The sequence below is a fragment of the Eretmochelys imbricata genome, chromosome 10, assembly GCF_965152235.1.
Source record: "Eretmochelys imbricata isolate rEreImb1 chromosome 10, rEreImb1.hap1, whole genome shotgun sequence".
NCBI lineage: Eukaryota > Metazoa > Chordata > Testudines > Cheloniidae > Eretmochelys > Eretmochelys imbricata.
Window position 1 is genome coordinate 15898915 of NC_135581.1, and position 16311 is coordinate 15915225.

The window sequence follows — 16311 nt, forward strand, 5'->3', positions numbered from 1 at the left end:
TTAAGTCTCTTCTACAAACACCTCACCTGTACAGACTACACACATTTTACTAAATTACTGTTATTCTGATTGAATGAAAGGGGGAAAAGGACCTAATAACCAAAGTCCATGTTATTCAATAAAATATGAAATCTAACATATTGACTTCCAAATAGAAAATCAAAATACATTTTTTTTTTTTTTGCCCTGTAAGTATTTATATTGTAAAAACAAACTATAAATCTTACTGGAAGATTCCTCTGTTCGCACACCACATCTTTTGTTTCTGTCAACAATCCAGTCCCACAAGGAGATATCACACAGTTGCATCTGTATATGAAGCATCAGACAATACTCCATCTAACAGGAAAATATTGGTACATATTTTTTCACTGTAATATAAGGGATGATCACTTATACAATTTTGTTTCAAGACAAATGATCTGCAGTTTTAAACTAAGATTGAGTACGGAGTGGATGGCAGATAAAGTGCTATTAAATGTATTGTGTTTTAGGTGAGAGAAGAGAATGTACCATTATTTTGCTTTCCTTATTCCTCAAATGGTACTAAGTAATAACCGTTTAAAAAGCATAATACAAGCCGTATACAGTGTAGTTGTAGCCATGTTGGTCCCAGAATGATGATGATAAAATAATAAAAGCTAACACAACATGACAGATATTCCTAAGATATTCAGGCGTATCTGGGTAAGTCTATGGAAAGATTTTAGGGTTTTTTTTCCCTTTTTCAGATGGACTATGTAGGGAAGCATTCTGACCAAAGAAAATAATTTATAAGAATATCAATATTGGAAGATATATTTGTTTTGATAAATGTAATACCAGAATCAAGATAACACTGGATCTCACTGCCTTTAGAGCAAAATGCATTCAGACCGGACTAATCAATTTATTTTTTTCCCTTATAGTCAGTTTCATCTTCTGATGTTGCACTAGTACAACCCTGCAGTGGTTGGGTGCGATCACTGTTGAGTTGAAATGCTATTTTCAATTACTGTTTTCAATTTATAAACATAAATATCAATTTCATATCCTCACAGGAAAACCCTAAAATTGGACCTCAACTACCCAACAATGTCCCTTTAAGATATTAATGTCATATTTGATAGATACCCAGCTGTAGTCCATATCCCAACTGATAAAGAAAGACACTGTAGTTGGTTCCATACAGCTTTGTATCGTATTATTACATAGTTTCTCCGTCTTTTAGCAGTTTGATCCTGCACCACTGAAATCAATGGGGGCTCTGCCAATGATTTCAATAGGAGCAGAAACAGGAGAAGAGCTTGTATTATTTATTAGCACATTGACTATGCAATTACATATTCAGTTTCTCAAAATGTGTTAGTTCATTTGATAATTAGATGATTGTAGCAAACATCTTTAAAAACTTTCACAACAGATATTTTGAGAAGCAAGACATATCACTGGTTTAAAGGTAAAATGATCAGCTTTAAATAGGATTTTGATTTTTTTTTTTAAATGAAGTTTTGTTATTAACAACACTTTGAAAACTCAAAACAGAAATCTACTTTCAAATACTCTCTCCACTTTCACAACATTTTTTAATAGTGGTGGGTTTTTTTGAGAAAATGGGGATAGAATTTATATTTCCTGATGTTTGTGGATTCACTTGCAGCCCACATGGCATATGTTCATCTAGCAGGATCTGCTTGGGAAACCCACGTGCACTTTTGAAGGGTGGAACGAAAAAGAGCAGCATTTTGTACAACTGAACACATGCTAAGTCCTCAGAAGTATGAATATTAAATATTCAAAAAAGAAAAGGCGTACTTGTGGCACCTTAGAGACTAAGCTGTAGCTCACAAAAGCTTATGCTCAAATAAATTGGTTAGTCTCTAAGGTGCCACAAGTACTCCTTTTCTTTTTGCGAATACAGACTAACACGGCTGTTACCCTGAAACCTATTAAATATACAATTAACGTGTTAATTAATAGTATCTTCTATTTGGTTTATTTTACATATATAAAACCTTTGCTTCCTGTCCTGCAACTGCTTCCCTGATAATCCTCCAAAAACATGGCCCATGTTGGATTCCTTCTCTCAAACTTCCTACTCTCCACCCCACTTCCTGAAAGTCCAAATTTCACCCATGTATCTCCCAGCACCTTTAATCAAGTCATTTAATACACATCAACTTCATGCCTCACCCAACTCTCTCGCTTTCGATGCTTCCTGTCCCCTGAAGATTACTTCCCACTAACACAAGCCCTAATCTCTCCTTGCCCTCTCCTCAATTCCGCTATTTATGCTCCCTCTTCACCATTTGCAGCACAATCTAAACCCAGCCCCACTAAATCTTAACCCGCTAATTTCTACACACATAACACCCTCTTTCCTAGAACTCTTGGCTCCTGACCCAGCCTATCATCACTAGCCAGTAAATTCTGACACACCCACAAGTACTGCCCCTTATCTTCTCTTTCCCTGCATCTCCCTTCCAGGAATTCCAGAGGACACTTCCATAAAAGCTGCAGATCTTTGGAAACAACACTCCCATGCCAAAATGAGGATTTCATTATGTGGGAACTCTGACAGCAGCAGGGCCTTGAGACCTTCCTGACATGGCTACGCAGCTCCACCCCCACCCCAGACGCTCAGTTGTCTCTTTCTCCTCAGTATTTACACTTCACCAAGAGGTTCCCACTTTTCCATGTGCTTCTGCTTCCCTCTTTTTCTCCATAAGTGACATTGCCTGACTGGAAGATAACTGAAAACTTGCACACACTCCACATTTAGGTGCATTCATCAGCAATGTTTGGATTGGTCACTAGTGCAGAATGTCGGAGGTTTTTTGGCTTATTTGGGTTTTGGTGGGTTTTCTGTTTTGTTTTTTGCTAGAATAGCGTTTCTGATTTTTAAAATTATATGTATGATTTTAACTGAAGAGAGCCAAAGTGACAAATATTATAGATTTCAGAGTAACAGCCGTGTTAGTCTGTATTCGCAGAAAGAAAAGGAGTACTTGTGGCACCTTAGAGACTAACGAATTTATTTGAGCATGAGCTTTCGTGAGCTACAGCTCACTTCATCAGATGCATACCGTGGAAACTGCAGCAGACTCTATATATACACAGAGAATATGAAACAATACCTCCTCCCACCCCACTGTCCTGCTGGTAATAGCTTATCTAAAAGCCATTTCCAGCACAAATCCAGGTTTTCTCACCCTCCACCCCCCCACACAAATTCACTCTCCTGCTGGTGATAGCCCATCCAAAGTGACAACTCTTTACACAATGTGCATGATAATGGCCTAACTTCATTATCATGCACATTGTGTAAAGAGTTGTCACTTTGGATGGGCTATCACCAGCAGGAGAGTGAATTTGTGTGGGGGGGTGGAGGGTGAGAAAACCTGGATTTGTGCTGGAAATGGCTTTTAGATAAGCTATTACCAGCAGGACAGTGGGGTGGGAGGAGGTATTGTTTCATATTCTCTGTGTATATATAGAGTCTGCTGCAGTTTCCACGGTATGCATCTGATGAAGTGAGCTGTAGCTCACGAAAGCTCATGCTCAAATAAATTCGTTAGTCTCTAAGGTGCCACAAGTACTCCTTTTCTTTCTGCAAATATTATAGACTTTTCTTTAATGCTAAATTTTGGCAACTCTTGTGGTGAGCATCCCTGTAATTATGTTATCCACTCAAAAAAGCAACAATTGAGATAAAATTACTCAACTTTGGCTCCAATCCCAGTCATACCATTTATAGAATTCACTGTTATAATTCAAGGGCACACTTACTTAAGACTACTCTGCACACATCATTACATCAGAGATCAGTTAACTGTAGTTAAAGAGGGGTTTATTTACCTCACACTGCCTGTGCACCGACATATGTTTCTGGGAGCATTCGTCTTCAGTGCAAGAATCACTTGAAATGATATCTTTATTCAGATTAGAATGAAGTCCATGTGATAGATGATTTTTAAAATGAACTGGTCCACTGGCAGTACTATTTGTGCAACTTTCTTGTGAGTCAGTGAGTGGTTCACATTTATTCGTTTTTATTCTTTCTTCACCATCTCCACTGGTAAAATCTTTCGTTATATCCATATGCTGCACTGATTTATTATCTTGATTCTCAAGAAAGTTATATCCAGAGGATTTAATTTCTTCTGAGGTATAGTCAGCAAAGATAATGGAACTGCTGCTTTCCATATTTTGAATATGACACTGGTCTCTGAAGAGAAGGAATCAATAAGTATATATTGTATGTTACCTACTAAACACCACAAGAGGCGGACATCAGAATTGCACTTCAGCTTTTATTTTGGAAATGTTATAGAAAGAGATATGGCTATTTCAAACCTTGGTAAAACTGGGATAATATCCAATATTTGTTTTACCCTTAGAAGCAGGAGTTCTACCCCTTCCCTACAAAAACCTTACCACTGCCCAATTGCCATTGTAGGGTCACCCTTTATAAGACTCTTCTGAGTGTTTATTTCTGATAGCTGACCTTTTCAGTTTGGCAGAGACAAGCAGCTACAGCCCCACGTGATCATTTGACAGATGTCTGTTGCATCTGTGTCCCTTCCAGCTGGTAAGTGTTGCTTTTACATTTCCCCCCTTCCCACCCACCTCATCTTTGAGGAGATGGCAAATCCGCACATTTTTCTGTTGAATAGAAACCCTCTACCTCCCTAATGATGCTAAATCTGAACTGAATCTTGTTGGTGAATAGTACACAATTTGTGAAGTCTGTATGTCTAGTAATAATGTTAGATACTATTGTGATAGACCCTGTTAACTCCCAAGGAGGAATGTTAGACCTTTTCTCACTCTCAGACATCTGATGAAAGGGGGAACAAATACAAGAATAACTGATGCCTAATAGTTCACTACTTGATACAAGGAAGTAATATTGCTGTAATACAAGTTTAACTCTACAACATTTAGTGTTACATGGAGAAAGACCCTATGTTAAACCCAGATTAATATTGTCATTTAACACTGCAATACTTACTCGCCACTTTCTTGGTCAGAAGACTTTTTGAGTGACTGCAACTTCAGGACTGTCTTATCTATTAGATGAACAGAAAAAGTCACATTTTACAAAACAAGACAAACACACATTTCATTGCATATTAACATTACAGGTATAGCTACTGATTAAACTACTAAAACTTACGATGAAGAGCAGGGGTTTTACCTATACATAACCTCATTCAGCCTTGCTATATTTTTACCCCTGGAAACATAATGATAGAGGGCATTTCTCAACCAACCAACAGGCCTCAAAAGTGCAATATTTTACACTTCTCTTTTTTAAAAAAAAAAAAAAAATAAGAAAAACCAAGTGTTATAGGGAAAAGGAACTCTCACTGTAAGGGATGTACTGAATTCTCGTTTATATGTTAAATTTAGTTTTCATATTTAGGAAAGCATTATTAGTATGTCAGCTAATGCTGAAATAGGGGGATTTTAATTAGTGAAAGAGATGGGAAGCAACTGAAATTTGTACACCAGCTAACCCTTTATTTTATTTTGGAAGTAACTTTAATCAAACACCATGTTTATGAAAAACAGTAACTCGGTGGCTTACCATACATAGAGGTTTCTGAGACAAATGTGGAACATATATTTTTCTAAGGTGATGGAGACCATATAATCTATTAATCAATCTAGATACTTATATGGTCCGCATCACTGTTGTAAGGTGTACCTCACAAGTATTTTAAATAGAAATAACAACTGGTATTCTCCATCTCAATGAGTAAGTTGCCTGTGTGCATTCCTGTGGCACCACCTTCCAGAGTATTCTTTTCTACTGGCATTCTTCTCTCCATGCCTGTAACACACACTCATACACAGGAGTGCTGGTATGCCAGGGGTGGGCAAACTTTTTGGCCTGAGGGCCACATCGGGGTTCCAAAACTGTATGGAGGGCTGGGTAGGGAAGGCTGTGCCTCCCCAAACAGCCTGGCCCTCGCCCCCTAACTGCCCCCTCAGAACCCCTGACCCATCCAAACCCCCTGCTCTTTGTCCCCTGACTGCCCCCCTCCCCGGGACTCCCCACTCCTAACCGGCCCCCAACACCCCACCCCCTATCCAAGCCCCCGTTCCCTGACTGCCCCAACCCCTATCCACACCCCCGCCCCCTGACAGGCCCCCCAGGACTCCCACACCTATCCAATCCCCCCGTTCCCCGACCGCCGCCCCCCAAACCTCCACCCCATGCAACCACCCCCTGCTCCCTGACTGCCCCCCGGGATCTCCTAACCCTTATCCAACCCCCGCCCATCCCCACCCCCTACGATGCCGCTCAGAGCACCATGTCTGAGAGCTGCGCCACCCGGCTGGAGCCAGCCATGCCGCGGCACTGCCCGGCAGGAGCTCACAGCCCCACCGCCCAGAGCACTGGCGGCACAGCGAGCTGAGGCTGTGGTGGAGGGGGGCAGCAGGGGAGGGACCGGGGACTAGCCTCCCTGGCCGGGAGCTCAAGGGCCAGGCACGGCAGTCCCACGGGACGGATGTGGCCCATGGGCCATAGTTTGCCCACCTCTGTGCTATGCGAAGGAAACAGGATCATCAAGACCTCCTTGCCAGAATGATGAGAGGGTTGTGGGGCTATGACATAGGCATTCTAGAAGTAATGTGGTGAGAAGTGAAAAGATAGGGAAAACCAAAGAAAAAGGAAAACAAGAGGAGATGCATAGTAGAGAAAAAGTGTGGGGAAAGAAACCGAGAAACCGTGCCTTCCTGTCAATGACAGATGTTGATGTCTCAAAATCAGATTCTGCCAACAGAAAGCTCAGAAGCTACAGAGAAGCCTCAATTTATCTTACCAAATATTTTTAAAACCCTAATATGGAAAACAAAGTAAAAGGCAGTTTACATTTGCCATTAAAATACTTCTAGACTGCATCAATTTTTCTCAAGTTTTCTGAGGCAGTTACGAAGAGAATGTTGGAAAGGGATGGCCAGATTCCACCACAGATCTGTGATTTCAGAATCTGTTAGCAAATGAACTTCTTTCTCAACCTCCTTAATACACAGTGCTTTTCCTCCAAAGGTCTCAAGTGAGTCCTTCCCCCAGAGTCCCTTCTACAACTAGCCACACTGCTATGCTTTGCCTGAGCTTTTTTTTTTTTTTGGAAACTGGATTCAACTGGAGCCTATGCAGCGCCCAAAATCCTACTCAAATATTTTAATAGGTAGATTTAGATGTCCTGCATTTCTAAATTAACCATTATACCCCCGATAATCTCTTGATCAGGACAATGCAGTAGGTAAGGGCACCTGATGGCCACTGTCATGCTTCCTAGAAAAACTGTTTGGAAAAATCTCTGGTTCCTTCATCAATTCTGAGAGTTGAGTGTTCCGCAAATTAATAGAACAGACATGCTTATGGGAAGTATGAAGTTACAATGATAACAAACAATACTCCCCTTTTGGACATGCTGTTTGAACATGTTCTATCCAAGCAGTGTGATAGCCTACAATATTAGGATGTTGCAGGCCAGCCAACACTTTAACTTCTCGTAATACCTGAAAAAAAGAGAAAAAAGCAACTTTATGATCATCCTTTAATTTGACTGTAAGATGAACTCAAAGGGGAAAAAAACCAAAGGTTTCTAGATACAGTTATTTTACCTCTTACTGGAATTTAAGAATTTGAGGACAGATTATTATTTTGCAGCATTAAGGATAATAAAATTCAGATCTTGCAGACTAATGTTTTATATTAGATTCAGATTGGGGCTAAATAAACATACGCTAAAATAATATAAAACCTGTTTAGAAAGATATGATGAGATACAAAATTCATAAAGTAGGAGATAAGCCCACTTAGTACTTTGCCATAACCATCATTAATGCCACTGCTAATTATATTAGGAACCAGTTACAGTAAGCAGTGACTTAAACAGAGAATCTGAACATGGAAAAATAAATTCATACCTTCATGCAATCTCTTTTGGTTGCTTTCTTAATAAGATTTCTTTTAATTGCATAGAACTGACCATCTAATTTGTTTCTGACCTGAAAACAATTTTTAAAAGGGAAAAGTCAGAAAAAGCAAATTTCACACATTTAGATCAATATATCAAAAACTCATTTGAACAACAGTTTGTTTCCTAAGAATCAAAATCTTACACTCTTTATTCAGATAACCTCTCAATGACATTAGAGGAGGTCTTCTGGATTTGGCCCTAAATGTCTCATGCAGAGGTGTCCAAGTTTTGCCTAATATACAGCAGCACAAAAGTCAAAACTTACATAAAATGAAATAGACACCACTGCAGCCATCCTTCCCATCAATATGGGGTGCTGCTCACTGAGACTACAGATCCCAGCCCACAACGTTCCTTCTTGATCTGCATGGCCTCACCAATGATATATTGACAAATGTTTTGTATTTTTAACTACTGACTTTGGGCTGTAACATTAGAGAGGTAACATTAGATAGGAAATGAGTTATACTAATAATGAATTATAATTATAATAATTATATTTGTAATTATAATAATTGCTTATTTTTACAATGCAACTAAATATTTTTAAAACAACTTTGGCAAGTAGTACATGACTCAGAAAGACAAGGAGGGTGAGGTAATATCATTTATTGGCCCAACTTCTGTTGGTGAGAGAGACAAGCTTTAGAGCTACAAAGAGCTCATCCTCAAGTCTGGGAAAGGTATTCAGAGTGTCACAGCTACATACAAGGTTGAACAGATAGTTTAGACAGTTACATGACTTATGAGTCTGAAACTAAATACCTTCATTTTCTAAAATATATTTTATTTTAGATTTATAAAATATCCACCCAACATAATAATATGGCTGACAGAGGAAACGAGGTTAGTTACTTGACACCTAATTTTCAGAAGAACTCAGCATCCGCTGCTCCAAGAGAAGCCAGCATGAACTATGGGTGCTCAGCATTACTGCAAATCAAGCCCTAAGACTGTAAGCTCTCTGGGAGGGAAGAACTGTCTTTCTAGGCATTTATATAACACTCACTACAATGGCACCTCTGGGCACTACTACAATATAAATAGTTAGTAAAAATAACAGTTACTATGAACCAGTGGTTGGTACAACCCACGTTCAAAATTTAAATAATTTTCTTTTTTAATCAACCACAGTTAAAACAAAATAAGCTTCCCTTATTTTATATAGATAAATTCAAGTACTTCATATGAGAAGTAAGGGTTCTCTCATATTCAAGTATAAGAATAAGACTGTACATGAAAGTACATGAAACATACAATATATTCTGTTTTAGACAAAAATGCGTTGGAGTCTTCAGAAAGCACCCTTCTGAAAGGAAGAACTAAAACCTCTTACACAGTTTCAGTTCACATTTGTTTTATTGCCTATTATTAAGAACAAAAACAACCAGGTGAACTATTTCCATCTCTAACAGTTATTAACAAAGCTGTTAAAACAGAGGATAAAAATACCTTGTACACTGTACCATATCCCCCTTTTCCTAGTCTTGCAATCTCATCAAATTCATTTAAATAGCGTGAAGTTTGTGCTTCAAAGAAAACTTCTTTTTCACTAATTAAAAAAAAAGTGTATTTTATGACTGGTGAAACTAAATCACAAGCTAAAATTAAATAAGTCACAGATAGAGATGACACAGAAACTTCATTTACATTGTGAAAAATAGCTAAGTACTATGACACTATCCCTATAGTTTTCAGAGTACCAGCCGTGTTAGTCTGTATTCGCAAAAAGAAAAGAAGTACTTGTGGCACCTTAGAGACTAACCAATTTATTTGAGCATGAGCTTTCGTGAGCTACAGCTCACTTCATCGGATGCATCACTTCATCCGATGAAGTGAGCTGTAGCTCATGAAAGCTCATGCTCAAATAAATTGGTTAGTCTCTAAGGTGCCACAAGTACTCCTTTTCTTTTATCCCTATAGTGCAAACTGAAAGCTGACAGTGTGTGTGAACAAGAAGGTTAATGTTCCAAACAGCAATACTTTGTGAAGTTCAAGGGGGAGATTTCGGCTATGTCTACACTAGAGACCTTACAGTGGCACAGCTGTATTGATGCAACTGCGCCACTGTAAGATGTCCCAGGTAGCCGCTCTATGCTGACGGAAGAGAGCTCTCCCACTGGCATGATTAAACCACCCACAATGAGCAGCGGTAGCTACGTCGGTGGGAAGAGCGTCTCCTGCCAACACAGTGCTATCCACACTGTTCTGTAGATATAACTTATGTCAGTCAGGGGTGGAGGTGTTTTTTCACACCCAGGAGCGACATAAATTTTACAGACAAAAAGTGCAAGTACAGACACAGTCTTATTGAAATAGTGGTGCAAGATGACCTGCTGAAGAGATTACGTTAGACTGAGTTAACACATAAGTGCTGTAAGGAATACAGAAAAAAATATGTTTCATTAGCATTAATGACTAGGAAACCCATTTGCAGATTAGTTACTTGCTATTCTGAAAAATTTGGTAGAAAATTTCAAAGGATTCTGCACCACAAGGTGAACTTTGGTCCTATTTTGACAACTTTAGTTTAAAATATTTATCATCATTGTATAGTAAACTAGAAAATATTTTACTGTGTATTTTAGGCAAAGTAGCAAAGCCTTTACTGAATAATGGTGGTTTAAATTCAAGGTGAGCAGTGGGCACGTTACATGAGAATTATTTTTTACAGATTAGCAGAGTGAGAATTAGAAATGGTTTATACTGTTTATATCAAAAGGCCATTATCAGCAATAACTGTTTTCCTAGAATTTCACAGAATCTCTCTCAGCCACAACTTGCAAACTCTGCAACAGCTGGAGGAGCAAAGCTTGCTATTTTCTCTTTAATAATTCAGTCCCCTTTTTTCAGCTGCCAAGTAGGACGTTTTGACTTTAAAAAGAAAAGCTTCAATAACTTTTGTGAAATTTATCTTATCCCGCTTCAAAGAATGATAGTAAGGAGAGAACCCTCATCTGATCCAAAAACCGTTTCAAAATAAATACAGAATGTCTTTGTCTCCACTGCAAACAATACTCTAGCCACTACTGTCATAATACATTCCAGATTCCTGAAAAAGCATTCCCTAAGATGCAAGATAATAATAATCATGCCCATGTCAGAATTTCAGCCTGCACCCAAAATCCATTGAAATTCTAAAGTTAGCAGGAAACATTTATAACAACTCTTATTTTATTTAACGGAAAAAATGAATGGGACTATTTCTCCGATATGCCAGGAGAAGAGTCAGAAGATCCAGCATGGAGTGTATAACCTTCAGCTGGTGCCTCTATTTCCTTTACAGACCCAGAAATTTATCTGTGAATCCCATACGGAGAACCAAGCATCATCAAAGGCCAAACACAAAAGGGGCGCTTTTGCTCCTGGCAATGGGCTATCATGTCACAGCTATTTAAAAAAAATTAACTTTAATACAGCAGCCCAAGTAAACCCCAATGCCCTACATGAAGAAAATGCAATATAAAATCTCTCTCCATCTTTACCCTTTTAAAGAGTAAGCTTATGTTTTTGAATACACTTTATCAAATTTATAACACCCAAGATCGCAAATGCAATATTTTCATGCAAAGCTGAATTCTATTATTTTTATAGTGCAAAACTTCAGACAGAAAGTTAATCTTAATACTTGTCACAGCACTTTGGACACATACCTGACTGTGTGAGAATCTCCACTGTCAAGCTCCTATAAAACAACAAAATATAAAAATTTTTTAAAAAGCTATTTACAGACAGAAACCTGATCTGCAATTAATGTTTAAATATGAACTTCATTACAAGAAGGTAAATCAGCAGCACAGCAATTCCAATTATTCTCCTAAATGTTCTAAATAAGAAAACATGTAACAAATTTAAATCAATATGTCTAAATTTCGATCTGAACAAAAATAAAGCTTTGACCTGATAAAGCAAGAATACTGTAGACTTTGTTACTATTTGTATCTATAGATCTAGATATTTCCCCTCACACCCACCCAAACTACCAAAGTGTAACCAAAGCACCATTTTATATGGCTTCTGAAAATACACAATCCAAATATAAAAACAGTTCCATAAAGAAAGTTGCTTCAGAAATCCTAACATGTAGGTTAAGTAATGTAAAGGTTATTAAAGAAACTTAAAGTTTACCTCACGTATTTGTTGATTGGCTGCTTTCATTAATTGAGTAATTGCTCTATTATGTTGCAATCTTAAAGTACTAAATTCATCACAGAAGGCAAAAGAGGAGAGCAAGCCCATTCTAGTGAATGTCCGACAGATTACTGTAAAAAGAAACAGGATAGAGGCTATTTAACAGGAAACCCAACTAAACAATTGCAACTTTAAATAAAAAGAAAAGGCGTACTTGTAGCACCTTAGAGACTAACAAATTTATCTGAGCATAAGTTTTCATGAGTATACCCAGACTATACATTAATCCTCATTACTTCTTAGCCTGGTCCAATTTATAGTAATCAACTGAATCAATGAACAAGAACAGTAACAAGGTACCCAATTGCATTTTAAGTCTCTATCCCACCCAATATAAATAAATATGAGCGAAGTTCCGAGCAACAATTACTTGTATTTTAGCACAGGGGAGGGAACAAATGCCAACACTAACACCACATGTGCGTATTTACATAACCATCTTGACCTGTACTTTTTATTCAGAAGTAAATGCTTTATTATTGAAACTGAAGATAATTTATAATTCAGTCAACATGGAGCTTGGAGTGCACGTGGTATAACGGTCGCATAAGGAATTCGTTTTAAACAATAATCGAAAGAGATTCTGAATCTGAAAAAAAAATGCGTTCCATTACATGTACCCTAACACCTTCTTCCTCACTCCTGGTGAGGAACCAAACCAAAACTAATTACACCTCAACTACAGCTACCCTGTAGAAATCCCCTCCCACCCACCAAATTAATCCACATTCCTTTACCTCCTACCTTCAGGGTGAAAGTCTCTTGTGTCCATCTCCTTCCTTTCCTAACTGAATAAACTACCTGACCACCACCCCACCCACTTGGCTGCCACAAATAAAGCACCCTTGTTGTATTTTCAGAGTTCAATTCTAATAGCATTCCAGTCTGTTCACAATTATGAGGACTCATATTACCATGGGCTATCAGCGCTATGCTATTAGTGAAGAGTGGCAGTATCAACGTTTTTGCTAATTCCCCCACTATGTACGCACATGTATATGCATGTACATGTAAATACACAAAGAATGCATTGGTCATAGCTCCAGAGTTAAGCTAAGGTCAATTTCTCTCTCAAAGTTGTTCATTATGCAGTCCATTATGAGGAATAAAAAACTGGGCCTGATAAAATTACTACATACTGGAAGAGTAGAGATGGAATTTTGGTGACAGTTACAAACAAAAATATAAATATATATATGCGCACACACACACACTTAGAATTGTTTAGGAATTCCAAGGAGTTATAACTGTTTAGGAATCCTAATGAGCTAAAAGGGACTTATTTTGGAAATACATTGAGCCTCTTTCTTTGCATCACTGTAGCTCAAAAACAGCCTGTTACCAAACCCAGCAAACTATCCATATAGATATATTTCTTTGAAAATATGTACATAAGCTATATTTACAGAAATTACATTGTAATTAATGGAAGTTGAACAATTGTTGAATTTAATATTATAGTGATAGGCAGGACTCTGGGTCACTAAATGGTGCACTCTGATGAGGTAACAACCAATCATTTCCCTTCCTCTCCAGTTCATTTGTAAACTTCACCTCTATTGGATGAAATTAATGGGAACTTTCCACCTGTCAAGAGTTCTTAGGGGTCAAGTGCTGGATTATCAATACACAAAGAACACTTGATTGGGTCACAGTAGACATAGTGACAGAGTACTGGTTGCGTGTATTTGTTTTGACAAAGAGAAGGAGAGGTAGAGAACTTGTGGTTATTTACCCTGGGATAGACAGTAGAGACATTGGTATAGTACTGATAAACAGATCCTGAAATAGATATTAGAAGTAGTGGTAGAACACTTGCTTTTATTTGTCTTGATATAGAGAATAAAGATAGTGGTGTAGGTTTAGGTACATTAGTCTTGAAATAGATGGTAGAGGAAGTGTACTGTGTAGATTTGAAGATTTTAATCTAAGAGGAAAAAAACCAATAGTCTACAAATTATCAACAATCACAGTGTACTGCTTTGTCCAAACACACACATGTAAATACAAAAATATATATACTCTTATTTCAACAGTTTATTTCTATAGTCTTGTATATGAAAAACATTTTAAAAAATGACATTTCTTAATTGCGCTAGTATTATGTTTAATCAAAGAAAATATTCAAAACAAAAGCTACATGCACAAAAAAAGGAAGTTTTCAATCAAAATGTCTTGCACCAAAATAAGGGGAGCACTTTTAAAAACAGTTGTGTTAAAAGGCTAAAACACAAAGAACAGAAGGGTATAATTAGATGTAGTCAGAAATTTTAAAAAGGAAAATATTCGTCTTTTTGTTATTTTCTTACTATCTTAAGAATATGCTTAGGAAATGCATAGAAACATAAAATTCTATACCAAAAATATCAATGATACATCAAGCCATATCAAGTAATAAAATACTTGAATTGCTACATACTAGTGCTGTGATCCTGCAAACACTTATGTATGTGCTTACCTTTACTACCATGAAAATTCCAATAGGAAAACACCAAAAGAAATGGAATTTCAGCTCCAAATTTGAGTTTAACCATAACCTGTTTCCTATGTTTCTAATGCTTCGTGTGTTGTTTGTAGTTAAATAAATGTTACTGAAAAGCTTTTTTATGCTTAGGTTACTGTAATGTATTCTCAAAACTAAGGTTTTGTCTAGGGATAGAGTTTTCACACTTTTTAATCAGGAATATTTTTGTATCACTCCCCTTGTAAAGACAGGCATCTTAATTATCAAGTCAATTCTACAGTGAACTACTAAAATTGCTTTCCTATATCTATAAAAGTGTCAGTCATTTTAGGTCTGATGTTTTGGATCCTGGACTAGGAGTAAGTGCTGAGACCCCACTTTTCCAACAGCACTTTAAGCTACGCACAGTCATCAGATATCAAGCTTTAAATCTGGCACTAGTGCAGATCTGAATATTGGCCATCCTGGGATTGAGGCACATTTTGCTCAGAAATTTCCACATTTGAGAGGAAGGAGAAATACTTCTTTGTCAGTTGTTTTTGTTTTTAAATGACAGTTGTTTGAAAGCTGCTCGGAGATATGGAATATTAGAAGTTGACCCAAATGAACTGGATTAATGGGAAGAGGGCAGGTGAGATGGTAAAAGGTTCATGATTGCATACCACATGGATCCACAATGTGCATCACTTGGCTCTACAATTTAATCACCATCACATATAGGGGGGTGCATATAGACACACACAAAAACACTGTTCATGGGAAATCTAATTCATTTTTTTAGTTCAGCACCTTCCAACAATAAGTAGAGCTGACAAAGTAGAAAAGTTATCTGAATATTCACTTTGGAGTAGTGTGAACTTAAACTAGATGATAGAAATTGGAGAATAGAAATTAAGGGTATATTCTTACTGACTCTTTTTTTTTTTTTTTTTTTTTTTAAGATTCGTTTGATTTGAATCCTGTTTTGATTAGCATAATACAGGTACATTTGTTGCTTTTGCATAGAGAATTATACAATTTGTGTACATTTATGAATATTTCTATTACATTATATTCCTTTCCTATAGTTGTGTTTTCCCTGTTTTTTATAGTTCAAATACCAGATTTTAATAAAGCCTGTGGAATGAGTTCAGAGTCATCTTAGGGATATCACCTGTTACCTCTCTTGCACTGTAATACGAGGCTGGTGAAACAAAATTGTTAGTAGAGTAGTAATAATTCTCTGCAACTTGATCCTACATATTTCTGGAAGGTAGAGAATGCCCTCAACTCCTAGTCAAATTGAGGGTGCTCCCAACCGTCCAAGTGGCACTCAGCTACGCCCAGTATCAGATCCATAATTTTCCAATAGTCCAATGTAAACTGACAAACGGATCTCATAACTCAGAAAACAAACGTAGCATTTTATCTTCAGGCACATGTGACAATAAATCAATTTAAGGTAAAGTAAAAATTGTAGATACTCTCACTAACTTTGGAACAAAGATCTTGATTGAACAGGATTTTGTGCATACACATGGCAAAGATGTTCTAGCAGAGAAACAAGCAGTAGCTGGTTTGCAATTGTAGAAGTGAAATAACATTTTTCTGAACGATTCACAACTCGAAGTTCTTCTGGTACATCAGATTCTGAAAATAAAACAAAACAATTTAAGGGTCATCATATACTGACTT

The 16311-nt window shown here is 37.4% G+C and overlaps 1 protein-coding gene across 2 annotated transcripts in view; it reads right to left on the bottom strand.

Annotated features, from left to right (window-relative positions):
- Positions 1–16311, bottom strand: part of EIF2AK1 (eukaryotic translation initiation factor 2 alpha kinase 1) — a 37602-nt gene that overhangs the window by 13857 nt on the left and 7434 nt on the right. Inside the window, exons 2-10 of one of the 2 annotated variants that reach the window (XM_077827461.1) lie at positions 16111–16266; positions 12111–12244; positions 11636–11667; positions 9435–9534; positions 7930–8010; positions 7419–7518; positions 4994–5051; positions 3838–4207; positions 228–339 (exon numbers count right to left, since the gene is read on the bottom strand). In XM_077827461.1, the coding sequence (XP_077683587.1) occupies positions 228–339; positions 3838–4207; positions 4994–5051; positions 7419–7518; positions 7930–8010; positions 9435–9534; positions 11636–11667; positions 12111–12244; positions 16111–16266 (1143 nt within the window). The remainder of the gene's footprint in view (positions 1–227; positions 340–3837; positions 4208–4993; positions 5052–7418; positions 7519–7929; positions 8011–9434; positions 9535–11635; positions 11668–12110; positions 12245–16110; positions 16267–16311) is intronic. The other variant, XM_077827462.1, reaches the window with a different exon arrangement.